This window comes from Notechis scutatus, chromosome Z (genome assembly GCF_049901735.1).
Source record: "Notechis scutatus isolate UNSWTSFEM ecotype Mainland chromosome Z, rNotScu1.2, whole genome shotgun sequence".
Classification (NCBI taxonomy): Eukaryota; Metazoa; Chordata; class Lepidosauria; order Squamata; family Elapidae; genus Notechis; species Notechis scutatus.
The window spans coordinates 2,952,221-2,972,669 of record NC_142025.1 but is presented as its reverse complement, the minus strand read 5'-3'; the positions used below and the strand labels follow the sequence as shown (position 1 = coordinate 2,972,669).

The 20,449-nt window shown below is 40.0% G+C and overlaps 1 protein-coding gene across 3 annotated transcripts in view; it reads right to left on the bottom strand.

Annotated features, from left to right (window-relative positions):
- OBSCN (obscurin, cytoskeletal calmodulin and titin-interacting RhoGEF) overlaps positions 1-20,449 on the bottom strand; it is a 257,509-nt gene that overhangs the window by 139,632 nt on the left and 97,428 nt on the right. For all 3 annotated transcript variants that reach the window (XM_087947096.1, XM_087947097.1, XM_087947098.1), the window contains 5 exons: positions 12,908-13,174; positions 9,657-9,923; positions 7,869-8,135; positions 3,251-3,523; positions 1,284-1,550 (listed from right to left, as the gene is read on the bottom strand). In XM_087947096.1, coding sequence (XP_087803222.1) covers positions 1,284-1,550; positions 3,251-3,523; positions 7,869-8,135; positions 9,657-9,923; positions 12,908-13,174 — 1,341 coding nt within the window. The remainder of the gene's footprint in view (positions 1-1,283; positions 1,551-3,250; positions 3,524-7,868; positions 8,136-9,656; positions 9,924-12,907; positions 13,175-20,449) is intronic.

The window sequence follows — 20,449 nt, the reverse complement described above, 5'->3', positions numbered from 1 at the left end:
CTAGCAGAACTACCTCACAGATGTGATTATTGTGTGGGAAATTGGGGGAATTGGAGGAGGACAGTATGTTGAATATGTTTGCTGCCTTGAGTTATTTGTAAATAGCCTAAGGTAAGACTAGAATTCCCACTGTCCTGGCGTTTGGCCTGTTGTCACCCAGCCAGCTTTCATGCCTAATGCAGAACTAGAAGTCACACTCTCCCAGTTTCTAGCTTGCTGCCTTAACAAAACTGGCTGTTTATGATAAAGGATGCTAATAAGACATCATGTCCATGCAGCACATGCTCTACCTCTTTTGCACACATGTATGACATTGTGTACATGTCATTTTTAGAAAGAATACAGCTTGAAGCAAAGAATATGGCTCAACCGCATAGTGTTGTTTTCATTGTTCTGAAGACAGCATCCATATCTCACAGATACCCATGAGTTGAACAATGTCCCAGGGGTCACACGGTCCCCTTTTCTGACCTTCTGACAAGAGAAGTCAGTGGGAAAGCCAGATTCACTTAACAATTGTAACTTAATAATGGCAGTGATTAATTTAACAACTGGGGCAGGAAAGGTTATAAAGTGGGACAAAATTCACTTAAGAACCATCTTGCTTAGCAATGGATATTTTGAGCTTAATCACCATTTGCAAATTTCCTAGTTGTCTTTCAACATGCAAAATGGGAAACACAGATTCACTTAATGACCAACCACATCACTCACTAAACTGCAGTAACTTGCTTGATAACATCATAAAATCAGGCATGAATCACTTAACAACAAAAATGCTGGACCCAATTGTGGTTGTAATTCAAGGGCTACCTTTAGGAGCGGTTGTGTATTTTAGAATGAAAGCTTATTAACACAGACACCTATAAGGATTAAAACTACAGATAGTTCTCAACTTACAACCATCATTGTGCTAAAAATTCATGTTACCAATTGAGACATTTGTTAAGTGAACTTTGTCACCTTTTACAAACTTTCTTGCCACGGTGGTTAAGTGAATCTCTGCAGTTGTTAAGTTGGTAACATGGTTGTTAAGCAGATCCAGTTTCCCCATTGATTTTGTTTTTCAGAAGGTCGCAAAAGGGGATCACATGACCCCGAGACACAGCGACCGTCATAAATACGAGTCAGTTGCCAACCACCTGAATTTTGATAAAAGACCATGGAGATGGCTGTAACGATCGTTTTTTTCAGTGTTAATTGTAACTTCAAACAGTCACTAAATGAACTGTTGTAAGTCTAGGACTACCTGTATACTGAGTTTTGATTAATCAATCATTTACCTTCCACTGATAATGTGGCCATGCTTCTCCCGTGTCCAATGTCGCAAATATATTTTCCAGAATCTCTTCGAGTTACACCATAAATCTTTAAAATATGGGTCGTTCCATGCTGACTGATTTCGTACTTGGCGCTCGGAGCGATGACTTCCGAGCCTTTTTTCCAGATAGCAGAGACGTTGAGCATAGAGACTTCGCATTTGAGGAAAGCGGTGCTGCCTTCTTGCAATTCTAGGTTGCTCAGCTCTTGCTGAAAGTCAGGATGCGGGGCTGGAATGGAAAGTGAATAAAACATTTGCAAGAACTGGCAAACAAAAACAAAAAAGAGAGAGAGAGAAAATAAAACCAGAGTTCACTTACAAACTTCTCATATAAATAGGATTTAAACTGAAATCCTATTTTGGAAGCGAGATGATTTTAGGTATGTGTAAATTTCAAAAAATAACTTGAGGTCAGAGTTACACAGACTGACAAGCACATACATGCACAGAGAACTCTATCTGTCCAGAATTCAGTTATAGACAGACAGACAGACACACACACATACATACACATATATGAATTTGCGTAGCTTTTTAAACAGTTTTAATAGTTTTTATATTTATCTTTTTACAGCTTGTGAGCCATCCAGAATCACTTCATCAGGGCAATGGGAAGCATATAAATTTACTAAATAAAATAAAATAAATATAGGGGGAATAGATATGTGAGCACAGTTTATCTGTTGATAGAATACAGAATAGCAGAGTTGGAAGGTACCTTGGAGGTCTTCTAGTCCAACCCCTTGGTCAAGATACAGATACAGATAATCAGAGTTGGAAGGGACCTTGTAGGTCATCTAGTTCAACCACCCACCCAAGCGGGAGACCCTACACCATTTCTGACAGAGGGCAGTCCAATCTCTTCCTGAAAGCCTCAAGTGATGATGCTCCCACAACTTCCGAAGGCAACTTCTGTTCCATGGGTTGATTGTTCTCCCTGTCAGAAAGTTTCTCCTTATTTCCAGGTTAAATCTCTCCTTGTTCAGTTTCCATCCATTATTCCTTGTCTGTCCATCAGGTGGTTTTAGAAAATAGCTTGACCCCTTCCTCCTCCCTGTGGCAGCCCCTCAAATATTGGAAGATGCTATCATGTCTTCCCTGGTCCTTCTCTTTATTAGACTAGCCAAGCCCAGTTCCTGCAACCGTTTGTTGTATGTTTTAGCCTCCAGTCCACTAATAATCCTGGTTGCTCATCTCTGTACTTTTTCTAGAGTCTCAACATCTTTTTTATAATGTGGTGACCAAAACTGGATACAGTACTCTAGGTGTGGTCTTACTCAGGCTTTATAGATTGGTGTTAGTACTTCCCTTGATCTTGACTGCATCCCTCTGTTAATACAACTTAGGATTGCATTAGCTTTTTTGGCTGCTGCTGCATACTGCTGGCTCATATTTAGCTGGTTGTCCACAAAGACTCCAAGATCCCTCTCACAGTTCCTGCTATTGAACCTAGTTTCACCCAGTCTATATGTATACTTTTGGTTTTTCTTGCCTAAGTGTAGGACTTTAATTTTCTCTGTATTGAATTTCATTTTATTAGATATGGTCCAGTGTTCTAGTCTATCAAGATCCATCTGGATCTTGAGCCTGTCTTCTTGGGTGTTAGCTATTCCTGCCAGCTTAGCATCATCTGCAAATTTGGTAAGTTCCCCTTCTATTCCCTCATCTAAGTCATTAATGAAGATATTATGATATTATATGAAGACTCTATACCATTCTGAACAAATGGCTATCCAATCTGTTCTTGAAAACCTTAAGTGATGGAGCATCCAACACTTCTGAAGGGAAGCTGTTCCGCTGATGAATTGTTCGTACTGTCATTTTCTTTAACCTGTTTTCCTGACATTATCCCCTTCCGCGTAACCCATCAACACAACTGAGATGCTTAACCATATCTGATCACAATTCTTTTGATAGAACTTGTCGTACCGTCCACTCTGAGCCTCGCTGTGGAGGTATACGGTCCCACCCGGAAGGTGACTATGCCAGAATCCTGCTGGGTGACGTTGCGGAGTGTCAACTTGTGCACCCGTCCTCTCTCGACTGAGATCTCATTCATCTGATTGTTTTGAAGCGACAAATCTTGCAATTTCCACTCCACATCTTTTGCGTTGTCATGGGAGACTTCGCACTCAAAGGTGACTTCTTCCTCTTCCAAAACCTCTGCACTTTTCAGTCCCTGGATGATGGTGATGTCCACTTCTACAAAGGCCACAAGATCCATCAGTGACAGTGACAACATAGACCATAAACCACCACCTATAACTCATCCCAAGTGGAATTCAGCTGTGGGTTTGGTCCCAGTTAACTACAGGCATTCTTCGAGTTACAACCAGAATTGAGACAATAATTTTCATTGCTAATAAGCAAGAAGGTTTTTAAGTGAGTCTTGCCCAATCGTATGACCTTTTTGACTACAGCTGTTAAGTGAATCATTGCAGTTTTAAAGTGAATCACACTGTTATTAAATGAATCCAGCTTTCCACCACTGCTTGTTGAAGGAGGCTGAGAAGATTTAAATGGTGATCACATGACCTTGGGAAGCTGCAACCATCATAATAGCAATAGCACTTAGACTTATATACAGCCCTCTCCATAATAAATTCATGCCAGATGCCAGCGCCCAACTTTTGATCCCCTGACTGTGGGGAATGGTGCAATGGTCATAAGTGTGAGGACTGGTCACAAGTCTCTTTTTTCAGTACCATTGTAACTTTGAATTGTCACAAAATGAATGGTTGTAACTTGAGGATTATCTGTATCTTACCAGGATGTATTCTGTACTTTACGCAAGAAACAAAAATGTTGCATCGTTTAGTGACCATTCAAAGTTACAATGGAACTGAAAAAAAGCGACATGACCATTTTTCATGCTTACGACCATTGCTGCATCCCCATGGTCACATGATCCAAATTCAGATATTTGGCAACTGACTCATATTTATGACATGTCCTGGGCTCACATGATCCCTTTTTGTGATCTTCTGACAAGCAAAATCAATAGGGAAGCCACATTCACTTAACAACTCTGCGATGAGCTTAACAACTGCAGCAATTCATTTAACAAATGTCTCAAGAAAAGCCATAAAATGGGAAACTCAAAACTCACTTAACAAATTTCTCACTTAGCAATAGAAAATTTGGGGTCAATTTTGGTTGTAAGTCGAGGACTACCTGTATTAAAGCTGCAGAGGTCAACTTGAAGGAAAAACCAAAACCAAAGGACTACTTGATTGAAATGGTGCTTCAGGTTTTACTTGTCATGTCAAAAGACATTGACCATCCTCCACAAAGCAAACCCTATCCAAGGAAGCAAATATCAAAGAAGTCCCATAAATCAGGTTTCATGCTAGGAAAAACGGGATACGGAATCCTGCAAACTGAAGAAGTAAAACACCAGGCTTGTTTTATGAGAGCCAGTTTGCTCTAGTAATGAAGGCATCAGGCTAGAAACTGGGAGACTAGGAGTTCTAGTCCATACTTAGGCATGAAAACCAGCTGGGTGAGTTTGGGGCAATCACCAGGAGACAGGGAGTTCTAGACCTGCCTTAGCCATGAAAACTGTCTAAGTAACTTTGGGGCAATCACCAGGAGACAGGGAGTTCTAGACCTGCCTTAGCCATGAAAACTGGCCAGATGATTTTGGCACAATCACCAGGAGACTAGGAGTTGTAGTCTGCTTAAAAAAAAAAACGTACCTTGCACAGATAACGTGGCAGACGTGGTTTGGTCTCCAATGCTACATGAATATTCACCGCTGTCTTGGAGTTGCAAGTTATGAATGAGTAATTCATGGATGCCCCCATCCTGTTGGATGTCATATTTGGGGCTAGCGTGGATTCTTGCACCATCTTTGTGCCATTCCACGGGGGCTTTAGTGACTGTGATCTCACAGTGTAATCTGGCTGTGCTTCCCTCTTCTGCTTTCTCATCCTTCAGCCGTTGTGTGAATTCAGCTTTGAGGACTGTGGGGGTCAAAAGGAATGGGAGAAAGTAAAACATTTGACCTTTACTACTATTAAGCTCAGAGATTGTTAACTAAGCTTCCATCAAGCTCAGAGAGCACCAAGGACTCCACATTCTTCCCCACAAAGCCAATCTCTTCTAGCACTGATGATGTTATATAGTTGAATAATGAAACATCGGTGTTAGGAATAACCATAGTTACCTAACGTTGTTTGGGTAAATAATATATAAACCATGATAGCAAAGTTTAAATGTGTTTTTCACTTTAAACTCTAAATGATATAATTTAGGTGCGGTTGAGAAACTGCCATAAGAGGGAGCTAGAGAACCTGGATTGATGGTTGATTGTTCTGCGTGTTCCCTGTTGCTGACGTCGAAGGAGGAAAGAGTTTTGAATGCTGCATATCTAATCTACTGTGAGAAGATATTTACTGGACTGATTTATGGATTGACATTGTAAGTTAACTGACTTTTTTTGACACTGGATTTTTGCAATTGAACAATCTCCGGACTGAACTGACTGAACACTAGTGAATGATATTTGGACTGTTTGACCCTGCTAAACTCTTAATGGAATAAACTATTCAACTAAGACAGTGTATCCGTTTTTACTGAGTGTGAAAACTAAAAAACGCTTTCTCTCATATTCGCCTGACTGCCTGACTGCTGTGCACATTCTGCTAGGGTATATCCCTAACACTTGGCAAGAAAACTTCCAAGCTCACAAGAACCCTACAGTCTTCTTCTCCTTCTCCCTCTCCTTCTCCCCCCACCTTTCTCCTCCTCCTCCTCCTCCTCCTCTCCGCAAACCCCCCTCTCTTCTAGCACTGATCATGTTTCCTAGCTGGGTCATGAAACATCTGCAAGAAAACCACCAAGATCAGAAAGCACCAAGGACCCCAGAATTCAACCCTGAGCTACAACTATGGTCTTCTATCGAGGCTACCAACTACCTTGAAGGTCTGTGTGAATTAAACCAAAGATTAATTGATTCATTTGTTCTATTCAGAAGACACTCTGATTCATTTCAGACATTGCAAGGTTTTTGATTAGCTGTGCCGCAAATGGCAGAAAACAGATTTTTTTAAAAAATTAAATTTGATTTCAGCTCAAAACAGCTTTGCAATTCTACTTGGAAAAGTCAACTCAATTCAGAAATAAAATTCAGCTGAATATTTGCACAACACTATTGTGAGGCTAATTGTGGAACCATTAGAAGAGTTTATTTCCATTTAATTTCAGTGACATATCTGAGCAGAATTGCCCAGTTGATGCACAAAATTTAAATCCCTCTTTTTCTATATTGTTAATAACATTGCAGAGAGAAGCCAACTTCTGGTTTCAAAGTCAAATGTGGTACCCGTATTATTTTTTTTAAACTTTAACTAAAGGTGATTAAAACCTAAAAGGTAGTATGAAGCAGAATCAAATTCCAATTGAAATGTGTCTTTTTGTGCTCATATGTCACAGAATCACACAAGTCTGATGGTCCATAGACAAATTTCATAACTAATAAAATTATTTTGAGCCTTCAGAACAACAAACAACATATTCAGAAGGTCTCTATGGCTATGATAGAAAGTGAAAGTTGTTAAAATATCAAAAATCAGACATAAATTTCCTTGAATTTGGGGTTTTGAGTTTGTAATCAATCGCAAGGGCCTATCAAGTCATAATTTTACTATATCCAAATATAGGTAGTCCTCAACTTATGATCACAATTGAGCCCAAAATTTCTATTGCTAAGTGAGGCATTTTTAAAATGAATTTTGCCCCATTTTATGACCTTTCTTGACACATGAGTGAATCACTGCACTTATTAGGTTAGTAACATGGTTATAAAGTGAATCTGGCCTCTCCATTGATTTTACTCAGAAGGTCTCAAAAGGCAACCACATAAATCTGCAATCGTCATAAATACATGTCAGTTGCCAAGCGGCTGAATTTTGATCATGTGACCAAGGGGATGCTGCAACAGTTGTAAGTGTGAAAAATGGTAATAAGTGCCTTTTTTCAGCACCATTGTAACTTTGAACAGTGACTAAGTGAATGGCTGTAAGTCAAGGACTACCTGTAATGTCTTTTACTGCTGAAGGGGTCTCCAGAGAAAATTCCACAGATTGATTTGGAAATGTACAGTATATTATGCAATGCTGCATTCAAAAATATGCAGATTAAAAATTCAACTCTTCCTTCCTCAAGCATCGTCTACTTAATTAAATGTTGAAAAGCTAAGGGAGAAGCAGACCTCCGTTCAATTAAATCCATACTAAATCATTAAAATACAGGGACTCCTCAACGTCATTTAGTAACCGTCCAAAATTACAACAGCCCTGAAAAAAGTACTTTGCAATCTGGTCCTTGTCTTATGACCATTGCAGCATCCCCACAGTCACATGATCAAAACTTGTAGTCTTGGCAATTGGCATGGATTTACAATGGTTGGGTGTCCCAGGCTCATGTGATCGCCATTTGGGAAATTGGGAGTTCTAGTCTTGCATTAGCCATGAAAGCTGGCTGGGTGACTTTGAGCCAACTTCCAAGTGATGGTGAGTTCCAGTCTGCTTTAAAAAACACATACCTTGCACAGATAATGTGGCAGATGTAGTTTGGTCTCCAACAATGCACGAATACTTTCCGCTGTCTTGGGGTTCCAAGTTACGAATGAGTAAATCACGGACGCCACCATCTTGTCTGATGTCATATTTGGGACTAGCATGAATCCTTACACCATCTTTACACCATTCTGCTGCGGCTTTAGGGACTGTCACCTCACAGTGAAATTTGACCGTACTGCCCTCATCCACTTTCTCATCCTTCAGGCGCTGTACAAATTCAGGCTTGAGGGCTGTGGGGTCAAAATGATGGCAGAAATGACAGATTTATTTATTTTATTAAAAAAATACAATTCTTTCATTAAGTGGCAGTTCGCACCAATTTCTGAAAAATAAATGCTGGGAAAAGTTGGTTATGTAGGACCAATGGATGTTTGTATGCCCCAAGAAGTACTGTTAGTTGCAAAATATTATACATTTCATAGACATTCCTGAAAGCAATGTGGCCCTTAGATGAGATAGATGAGATTCATATATAAGTCATAGAATAGGGTATAATACGATGGGAAGGGAGTCCCTTCCAGTGGAATCCCTCCCTTCTAATCCAATCCCCTGCTCGAGCAGGAATCCTATCCCATTCCAAACAAATGGCTGTCCAGTCTCTTCTTTAAAACTTCTGCTGATGAAACTGGCACGTATTTATGACAGCTGCAGAATCCCCATTTTTAACCTTCCTAGCCAGCTTCTGAAAAGCAAAGTCAACAGGGATTCACTTAACAACCGAATCGTGTGTCCAGATTCACTTAACAACCGCCTGATTCATTTAACAACTGCAATGAATTGCATCACAAAGATGACAAAAAAAATCTTCTTAAGATTGGGCACAACTCACTTAACAACTCTCTTTCTCTCCCTCTCTCCTCCCTCCCCTCTCTCTTTCTGTATTAACAAAATTACAGGGAGTCCTTGACTTACAAACATTCATTTAGCAACCATACAAATTTACAACAGCATTGAAAAAGTGACTCATGTCTGGTCCTTGCACTTATGACCATTACATCACACAGTATGATCAAAATTTGGGTGCGTGACAATAGGCATATATTTACGATGGTTGCAGTATCCCTGGTTCGTGTGATCACCATTTGAGACCTTCCCAACAAGTTTCTGACAAGCAAAATAAATGGGATCAATGGGAGCAAAATCAATAGAGTCATTTAACAACTGCAATATTCACAGTAAAATGATTCTAAAAATGTGCGCAAATTAGTTAATTAATTGTTTAGCAACAGAATGTTCCTGTTAGGTTTGAGGCATGGGTTTAATGAACGGAGACCAGACTGTAAACCGTGAACTTCAGCTCTTTATTCACAAGCATAACAGAGACAAAAAAAACCCGGCTAGCAGTCACTCTTTTATAGAGTAAGCTGCTATCCGGATAACCAATGGATAGTGTTGTAGCGTTTGAATCTTGGCGCGGCCCGCCAACAGCCAGTCAGATTGCTCGGAATGAACCAATCATAACTTGCCATTATATGGGCCAATAGGAAGTGCAGGATTACGATCCTGCCATGCAAATGAATCTTTATTAAATACATTTCTTTAGTTCACAACAGTTCCTGCTGTGTTGATTTACCTTATTATGTTCCTGTTTGCCTGACAAACTACTTTGCTATATTAGACTGTATTAGACTATATTGATCTAAAATGTATTTGCTTATATCAAACAACAAGTTCATGCCAGCCTCTCTGACTCCATTTGGACACCAGCTGTGCAATTCCCTGACAGAACCACTTTATAAAAAAGCATATACCTTGCACAGATAATGTGGCAGACGTGGTTTGGTCTCCAACAATGCACGAATACTCTCCGCTGTCTTGGGGTTCCAAGTTATGAATGAGCAAATCATGGACGCCACCATCTTGTCTGATGTCATATTTGGGACCAGCATGGATTTTTGCACCATCTTTGCGCCATTCTGCTGGAGCTTTAGGGACTGTCACCTCACAACGAAATCTGACTGTGGTGCCCTCATCCACTTTCTCATCCTTCAGTCGCTGTGTGAATTCAGGCTTCTGGACTGGAGGATCAAAATGAACAGAAGTAAGTTAAAAAAAAATACAATTCTTTAATTAAGTGGCAGTTCTCACCAATTTCTGAAAAATGGAATCTTGGGAAAAATTGGTTGTACAGGACCAATGGATGTTTGATGTGTGGTGTGGTGTGGTGTGTGTGTGTGTACATAATCTCCCAGTTTCTAGGAGAAAGAGGTACATATACATATACACACATACACATACACACACATCAAATACCCATTGACCAACCATATATATATACCAGTATAGTGTGTGTGTGTGTGTGTGTGTGTGTGTGTGTGTGTGTGTATATATATATATATATATATATATATATATATATATATATATATATATATATATATATATACACACACACACACACACACATATACCTATACATATATATATACCTATACATATATATATATACATACATACATATATACACACCAGTATACATATACATGTACATGTACATGTACACGTACACATGCACATGCACATACACATATATACATATATACATATATACATATATACATATATACATACATACATACATACATACATACATACATACATACATACATATATATATATATATATATATATATATATATATATATATATATATATATATATGATATTCAGCTTTGTTCGGGTATTTTCCCACGTCATTATAGTTGTGCTTTTTAAAGTTGTAGCAACGTTTCGGCAGAATCTCATCTGCCATCATCAGGCTTCTGTATTGTGTTTGTCTGTGAGTCAGACTTTCACAGCCTTTTTTTCCATTAGCTTCCTGTGTCGTAACTGCTTGGGTAATGGATTGTGTGATGACCTTGTGAGACTTATTGCTGTGGTGTCCTTGGTCTTGTGCTGTGATATCCTGGGTCATTTGGCGTGTTGCAACTTCTTGAGTTCTTGTGGTGTAATTTCCTGAGTTTTCTGATGTGATATCCTGAGCGGGTGGCTGTGATGTAGCATTCTGGGTTTTAGTCTGGCTTCGAGTTTGGGGTCTGGGTCTGTGTTCTTGGCATGTGTCAGCTTGTTTGGTTTTGGGGTCGGGGGGTGCGACAGCTGGCGAGGCAGCCGAGGTCTGCTTTCTGGATGGTGGTTGTCCTTCGTTTATAGGATGGGCTTGGGCCTGGGTCTGATGAGGGGGATAGGCAGTGGTGTCCCGTGTGGTGTCGGGTCTGGTGTTGGTTTTCATGGCTAGGACTCATTTGTTGGTGAGGGCTAGCTTCCAGATGTCTGGAGGCTTCCAGAGGCTAATGGAAAGGAGATCAAAACACAAACGACCCAGGAGATTACAACACAGGACCCAGGATACCACAACTAAAGAACTCGCAAGCCCATCACACAACCCATTACCCAAGCCGTTAAAACACAAGAGGCTAATGGAAAAAAGATCACTACAAAACAAACGACCCAGGAGATTACAGCACAAGATCCAGGCTATCTCCACAACAAAACTCACAAGGCCATCACACAGCCCATTATACCAACATCAACTCCATCAACCAATCAAGAGGCAGCAGCACAGCCAACCAGCCCAGCACACCAGCCCCCACCACCAGTATTTATAGAGAGACGGCAGCTCCGATCACACACTGCTTGCACTGGCACTAAGCCAAAAGCACCAGCCTGAGGATGGCAAGTGGGACAGAAGCCTGATGATGGCAGATGAGATTCTGCCGAAACGTTGCTACAACTTTAAAAGCACAACTACAATGACGTGGGAAAATACCCGAACAAAGCTGAATGCCATACATATAAGTGCCCATGAAAACTTAAATATATATATATATATATATATATATATATATATATATATATATATATATATATATATATATATATATACACACACACACACACACACACACACACACACACACACACCAATATATATATGTTTTCTTAAGTTTTGCTGGTACTTACATGTATGGCATTTGGCTTTGTTCGGGTATTTTCCCATCATTGTAGTTGTTCTTTAAAGTTAGTAAGACGTTCAGCAGAATCTCATCTGCCATCATCAGGCATGGCAGATGAGATTCTGCTGAAACGTTGCTACAACTTTAAAAGAACAACTACAATGACGTGGGAAAATACCCGAACAAAGCCGAATGCCATACACACACACACACATACCAATATAGATATGTTTTCTTAAGTTTTCGCAGGTATTAATATGTATATACCCCAACCAGGCATCCAGATGAAACCTAGCTTCCTAATAAATGATAGCCGTCCGTTTACTTGGAGCCAAGCCACACTAAAAGCCTCCAATACAGGAAACACAATGTTGCCAGCCAATCAAGACAAAAAAAGCTACAAAACAGACAGAAAATATTAGAAACATCAATCAAGCAGAACACAGCAAACTCCATACCAATAAACACAGACCAAGACTCCCAACCAATCAGGATGAAGAAAAAAACCATTCTGGCATAGCAGTAGGCTAGCACCAAATTTAAAACAGAAACGGCTGTGAAAGTCTGACTCACAGACAAACACAATACAGAAGCCTGATGATGCCAGATGAGATTCTGCCAAAAAGTTGCTACAACTTTAAAAGCACAACTATAATGATGTGGGAAAATACCCGAACAAAGCTGAATACCATACATACATACATACATACATACATACATACATACATACATACATACATACATACATGAATTTCATCTCTTTCATCTTATCATTCCCATCATAGTTTAATTTTTTATATTTTGCTCTGTTTACCTCCTCCTCGTAGAAACTGGGAGAGTAGGAGTTCTAGTCCCACTTTAGCCATGGGAGCTGGCTGGGTGACTTTGGACCAAGCACCAGGAGACTGAGTGGGTTTTGGTCTCACTTTATCTATTAAAGCCAGCTAGGTAAATTTGAGCTACCTTCCAAGACACTGAGAGTTGGCTGGCTGAATTTAGGCCAGTCACCAGGAGATTGTGAGTTCTAATCCAATTTAAAAAACACATACCTTGCACAGATAATGTGGCAGACGTGGTTTGGTCTCCAACAATGCACGAATACTCTCCACTGTCTTCGGGTTCCAAGTTATGAATGAGCAAATCATGGACGCCACCATCTTGTCTGATGTCATATTTGGGACCAGCATGGATTTTTGCACCATCTTTGCGCCATTCTGCTGGGGCTTTAGGGACTGTCACCTCACAACGAAATCTGACTGTGGTGCCCTCATCCACTTTCTCATCCTTCAGTCGCTGTGTGAATTCAGGCTTCTGGACTGGAGGATCAAAATGAACAGAAGTAAGTTAAAAAATAATACAATTCTTTAATTAAGTGGCAGTTCTTACCAATTTCTGAAAAATGGAATCTTGGGAAAAACTGGTTGTACAGGACCAATGGATGTTTGATGTGTGGTGTGGTGTGGTGTGGTGTGTGTGTGTGTACATAATCTCCCAGTTTCTAGGAGAACGAGGTACATATACATATACACACATACACATACACACACATCAAATATCCATTGACCAACCATATATATATACCAGTATAGCGTGTGTGTGTGTGTGTGTGTGTGTGTGTGTGTGTGTGTATATATATATACACACACATATACCTATACATACATATATATACAACTTTAAAAGAACTACAATGACGTGGGAAAATACCCGAACCTGTGGTAATATAACCTATTGATCATTTTATCATTTTCTGTAAGGCCTTTGTATAACTAGCAGTAAGTCTAGGAAGATGTGGGCATTCTTGGTGGGGGGTAGGAGTATCTTTGCTCAGAGTGCCTCATTCTGTTTTGATTCTGCCAGTTTAGAAGGAATAGGAAAATGGGTGAAAGTTCAAGGTACAAGATACACAGTTGTGCTTTCTCATGGGACTTTCCAAACTTTCCCATGAGACTTTCCGTGGCTATATGATCTCATCCTAGCAAGGTAACATCTGGGACTTTCCAAGATTGTGTGTTCTCATGCTGGTGAAGTAATCTCCTGTTGAGGTCATTGTTTTCTGAATATGCATACTGTATATTTTGCTTGTGTTTTTTCTCAATAAATACTGCTACCTGAGTTCTCTCAGGGTTGGCATTTTTCTCAGAGACAGTTCCCTGTGTCTCATTTCAATGTCAAACCACCATAAATGGTGACCCCGACGTGATAGCTTGGAAGGCTATACGTTTCCCGCATCCTATACTCATCGTCGCGGACGTCGACTGGGCCCTCATCTTCTTCGCTGGACGAAGATAGATTCTTTTCGTGAGTATGGGGGAGATCTCTCGAAGGCTCAGAAAGAGCACATCAGGGAATTGAGAGGGATCATTGGGAATAGTTTTGGGTTTGGAATTGGCAGTAGGGGTTGTGCTGTAGGAAAGAAAGAAATTGAGGACTTACTACAGTATGTTTGGAAAAATATTAAGTCATATCCGGAGGGAGGTAGTATTAAAGTAGAGTCCTGGAAAAAGATAGGGAAATTTTTGCACGAGGAACCTCGTGCCCCTTCTTCAATTTTGTTAACCTGGAGAGTGATTATGGATGCGTTAGCTACTTATGAACAACCGCTCCTATCACCCCCCCGAAGAAGGTTTGCCGCTTTACCATGCGGTACGTTTGTTGCCGCCGACGGCACCTCCAGATAAATCTGGGGGACTGTCTGGCGCTAGAAATACTTTGTCAGAGGATAAGAGTTTACCTTTAAGGGTTCAGGTGGATGCAGTTACTGCAGCTATTCAAGAAGCAAAGAATAGAGGGGAATTATCAGGAGATGATTTGGTGGAGTTTGGAGTAGAAGTTCAACTTAATCCAGTGGAAATTGTCATGGATGCTGCATTAAATCCGCAGCAGGAGTGGAAGCCTTTACAGCTCAGAATTTTGAGGGAAGTTAAGCAAGCAGCAAAAGAATATGGTGTTAGAACGCCATATACTCAGGCATTGTTAGAAGCAGTTGGTTATGGAAATAAAATGATTCCGGCTGACTGGAAAGCTCTGTTGAATATGATTTTAACTCCAGCTCAATATTTGGTGTTAGATCAGAAATGGAGACAGCTGGCAGTCCAGAGGGGAACAGCAAATGTTACCCCAGATCAGCTTTACGGAGCTGGTAATTTTACAACAGTGGAACAACAGAGAGATGGTATGCCTGAGGAAGGGTTCATTCTTCTCCCACAAATAATTTTTTCAAGCCATAGGGTCTCTCCCTGACGGCGAAGGTGGTGAGAAGACCTTTACTAACATCAAACAAGGGAACAATGAACCCTATGAAAATTTCATTAGCAGACTGAAATTGGCTATTGAAAGACAAATTGATAATCAATTCGCCCAGAAAGAGTTGCTTTTAAGTTAGCAGTAGAACAAGCTAACACAGATTGCAAAAGATTTTAAATCCACTGGTAGCAAGTGGAGAGAGAGAAATCGCAGATTTGATTAATGCATGTAGGAAGGTTGGGAGTCAGTCTTTTAACATGGAAACTTTAGCTCTGGCTTTACAAACAGGACATGCTCAAAAGGGGAATTGTTTCAATTGTGGGAAGCCTGGACATTTTAAAGCGCAATGTCGGGCTCCTGGAGGAGGTCAAAGTCAGCAGAATAAGAGATCAATGGGACAGGGTGTTCGTCTCTAAATCAGTATGCCCAAAATGTAAGAAAGGATACCATTGGGCATATCAGATGCTCCTACAGTTTTTACTGATGGAGGGAAAGTTTTTGGTGCTTGTGTTTGGAAAGATAAATCTGGAATTTGGCATACAAAAGTGACTTCAGAGCAGCAGTCTGCCCAGCAGGCAGAACTTGCTGCTGTAGTTTTGGCTTTTCAAAATTTTCACAATCAGGATTTTAATTTAATAGTGGATTCATTGTATGTGTATAATTTGTTACCCTTTGTAGCAGGTTCTTATTTGTCTCCTGGAATATCACCTGATATTTTAAGATTGCTTTTGCTTTTACAAGGATGTTTGGAGCAGCGTGTGAATGTGTGTTTTGTTGCTTAAATGCCACGCTCAAGACCATGTTGACTAAATTAAATAAAAAAGGAGGGAAGCTCCTGGGGCTTCCGGCGATTCAAGATCAATTAAATCTAGCTTTATATACTTTAAATTTTTTAAATTTGTCTGGTAACCCCCCTGCGCAGCAGGCATTTTTCTTCTCCTTCTACAGATGCGGTGAGACTTCGGGTGTTGGTGCGGTTCCTTCCAGATCCAGCATGGGTTTCTGCTGAGCTGATAACGTGGGGACGTGGTTATGCAGCAGTTGAACATCTTGGTCAAATTTGTTGGGTTCCTGGTCGGTGTGTTCGGCCTGATCATTCGCAGGCACCTGTGAAGGAAGTTTCGGAACAGCAGGATGGCGCATCTGTGGTTCCTGATCCTGCTGATTCTGCCTAATCTGTCCTGGGCTGCTCGGGTGCGGAGAGAGCAGCGACAGCATGTTCAGCGTGCCGGAGATTTGGGCGATGATTTGTGGACCGATAATAATTACATTAAAGATTTGCGCTCAACTGCCAAAAACTTGAACATCACCAATTGTTGGTTGTGTATGCACCTTCCTGGGAGAGTGGGAGAAGGACTAACATTGCATGGAGTGCCTTTTGAGGAAAAAGATTTAATAAAGAATGCAACCTGGAGAAAACAGTTGTCTTGTGCTACAACAGAGCAATTCCAGATCCTAACCATGGGAGGTAATCTATGGACACAAATTTCTCGAGGTCTTATCCCGCCTTTGGGAATTGCTATGAACTATAGGGATATTCATATTTTAAATAATTTTACTGTTGCTATGTTTAATGATACTATAAAGAATATTAAGATGATTAATGTAGAAATGTCTGAAATTCGTAAAGTTACTTTGCAAAATCGATATGCTTTAGATATTATGTTAGCTGCCCAAGGAGGAGTTTGTGCTTTAATTCATTCATATTGTTGTGTTTTTATACATAATTATGAGCCAAACATTACAAAAACTGTTCAGGACATGGAAGATCGTATTGCTCAGCATCAATCTGGAGCCGATGGGTTTAATGCATCATTCTGGGACAGTTTGTGGTCCTGGCTTCCTGATGGATCATGGTTTCGCTCCTTATTGCAAGGGGTTGTTATTATTATTGCTATATGTATCTTATTATGTTGTTTTATTCAATGTATTCCTAATCTATTACAAATGTGTACCTCAGTCTTCCGGCGTGAGGGATCAGGTCATGAGGGAACTGTGTACTATGCCACTAAAACACCCCCTATCTTTGAATAAATAAAAAAGGAGGGAATGTGGTAATATAACCTATTGATCATTTTATCATTTTCTGTAAGGCCTTTGTATAACTAGCAGTAAGTCTAGGAAGATGTGGGCATTCTTGGTGGGGGTAGGAGTATCTTTGCTCAGAGTGCCTCATTCTGTTTTGATTCTGCCAGTTTAGAAGGAATAGGAAAATGGGTGAAAGTTCAAGGTACAAGATACACAGTTGTGCTTTCTCATGGGACTTTCCAAACTTTCCCATGAGACTTTCCGTGGCTATATGATCTCATCCTAGCAAGGTAACATCTGGGACTTTCCAAGATTGTGTGTTCTCATGCTGGTGAAGTAATCTCCTGTTGAGGTCATTGTTTTCTGAATATGCATACTGTATATTTTGCTTGTGTTTTTTCTCAATAAATACTGCTACCTGAGTTCTCTCAGGGTTGGCATTTTTCTCAGAGACAGTTCCCTGTGTCTCATTTCAATGTCAAACCACCATAGAACCAAGCCGAACACCATACATGTAAGTACCCGCGAAAACTTAAGAAAACAAATATATATATATATATATATATATATATATATATATATATATATATATATATATATATATATATATATATATATAGACATATACATATACATATACATATATATATATATACATATATATATACATATATATATATACATACATATATACACACCACTATACATATACATGTACATGTACACATATACATATACATATATATACATATATATACATATATATAAATAAATAAATATATATATATATTCAGCTTTGTTCGGGTATTTTCCCACGTCATTATAGTTGTGCTTTTAAAGTTGTAGCAACGTTTCGGCAGAATCTCATCTGCCATCATCAGGCTTCTGTATTTTGTTTGTCTGTGAGTCAGACTTTCACAGCCTTTTTTTCCATTAGCTTCCTGTGTCGTAACTGCTTGGGTAATGGATTGTGTGATGACCTTGTGAGACTTATTGCTGTGGTGTCCTTGGTCTTGTGCTGTGATATCCTGGGTCATTTGGCGTGTTGCAACTTCTTGAGTTCTTGTGGTGTAATTTCCTGAGTTTTCTGGACAGAGCCCATTATACCAACATCAACTCCATCAACCAATCAAGAGGCAGCAGCACAGCCAACCAGCCCAGCACACCAGCCCCCACCACCAGTATTTATAGAGAGACGGCAGCTCCGATCACACACTGCTTGCACTGGCACTAAGCCAAAAGCACCAGCCTGAGGATGGCAAGTGGGACAGAAGCCTGATGATGGCAGATGAGATTCTGCCAACGTTGCTACAACTTTAAAAGCACAACTACAATGACGTGGGAAAATACCCGAACAAAGCTGACTGCCATACATGTAAGTACCGCTAAAACTTAAGAATATATATATATATATATATATATATATATATATATATATATATATATATATATATATATATATATATATATATATATATATATATATATATATATATATATATATATATATATATATATATATATATATATATATATATATATATATATATATATATATATATATGGTGTTCGGCTTGGTTCGGTATTTTCCCACGTCATTGTAGTTCTTTTAAAGTTGTAGCAACGTTTCAGCAGAATCTCATCTGCCATCATCAGGCTTCTGTATTGTGTCCGTCTGTGAGTCAGACTTTTACAGTGGTTTCAGATTTGAATTTGGGGCAGCCTATTGCTGTGCCAGAATGGTTTTTTCTTCATCCTGATTGGTTGGGAGTCTTGGTCTGTGTTTATTGGTCTCGGAGTTTGCTGTGTTCTGCTTGATTGGTGTCTCTAATATCTTCTGTCTGTTTTTTGGCTCTTTTGTATCTTGATTGGCTGGCAGCATTGTGTTGCTTTAATGGAGGTCTTTAGTGCAGCTTGGCTTGGGTAAATGGACGGCTATCATTAGTTAGGAAGCTGGGTTTCATCTGGGTGCCTGGTTGGGATGTGTTTGAGCTGGAGGTATCAGGGGGATCTGTTTGTGCCCAGGTGTTTGCCTGGCTTGTGGTGTGGAGATTTTTTTGTTTGTGAGTGCAGGCTTCCAAATGATTGACAGCCTGGTGGAATCATCTCTTCTATTCATGCTTTCTGGTCTTTTTCAATCTCTATGACTTCTCTGATGATTCTGTGATTAGGGTTTTCTATAGTGGCCAGGGTTTTGGTGCCATTGAAGTTGATGCTATGACCTGTGGCTTCCATGTGTTGGACTAGTGAGGAAGTGTGTTCCAGCTTTTTGACTGCATTTTTGTGTTCATCCAGGCGGGTGCTTATTCTTCTATTGGTCTGTCCAATGTATGTGGCCGGGCATGATGCACAGGGGACTTCGATATGCCTTGGTTTTCCAGGTCAATTTTATCTTTGGGGTTGCTAAGGATGGCTGCTATTTTTCTGTCTGTTTTGAAGGCAGTCCTGATGTGATGTCTGTGTAGTACCTTACTAATTTTGTCTGTAGTACCTCTTATGTAGGGCAGGACAGCTGTTCCATAGGTCTGTTCATCTTCTGGGTCTCTATTATGTTTCAGTGTGTTTTTGTGGATCAAGCTGGTGATTTTGCTTTTGTGGAAGCCGTTGGCTGTCAGTACTTTAGTCAGGGTGCATAGTTCAGTCTTAATGTGTGTCTTGTCTGCCAGGCGTTTGGTTCTGGTAATTAGTGTTTTAGCCACGGAGTTTATCTGTGCTGGGTGGTGGTGGGATTGGGCGTTGAGGTAGCGGTTGGTGTGGGTTTTCTTCTGGTATATGGTGTGTCCTAGTGTGCCATCTGTTTTTTTGTAGATTAGTACATCTAGGAATGGTAGTTGTTTGTTTGTTTCTGTTTCCATGGTGAACTTGATTTTGGGGTGTGCGCTGTTTAGGTGTGTTAGGAAATTGTTTAGGTTTTCTTGTCCATGGGGCCAAATCACGAATGTGTCATCGATGTATCTTAACCATAGTTTGGGTTTGAGGATGGCAGAGTGAAGCACAGAGTTGAAGACAGAAGCCTGAAGATGATGAATGAGACTTCATCGAACGTTGCCTAGATACTTCCAATCTTGCGCTGGAGAAAACCGAATAACCAAAGATCCACATACAAATACCCGAGAACCTCAGAAAAATATATATATATATATATTTTCTGAGGTTCTCAGGTATTTGTATGTGGATCTTTGGTTATTCGGGTTTTCTCCCGCGTAAGATTGGAAGTATCAAGGCAACGTTTCGATGAAGTCTCATTCATCATCTTCAGGCTTCTGTCTTCAACTCTGTGCTTCTCAGAATGATGTGAGCTTGCAGCTGCTTCTTCC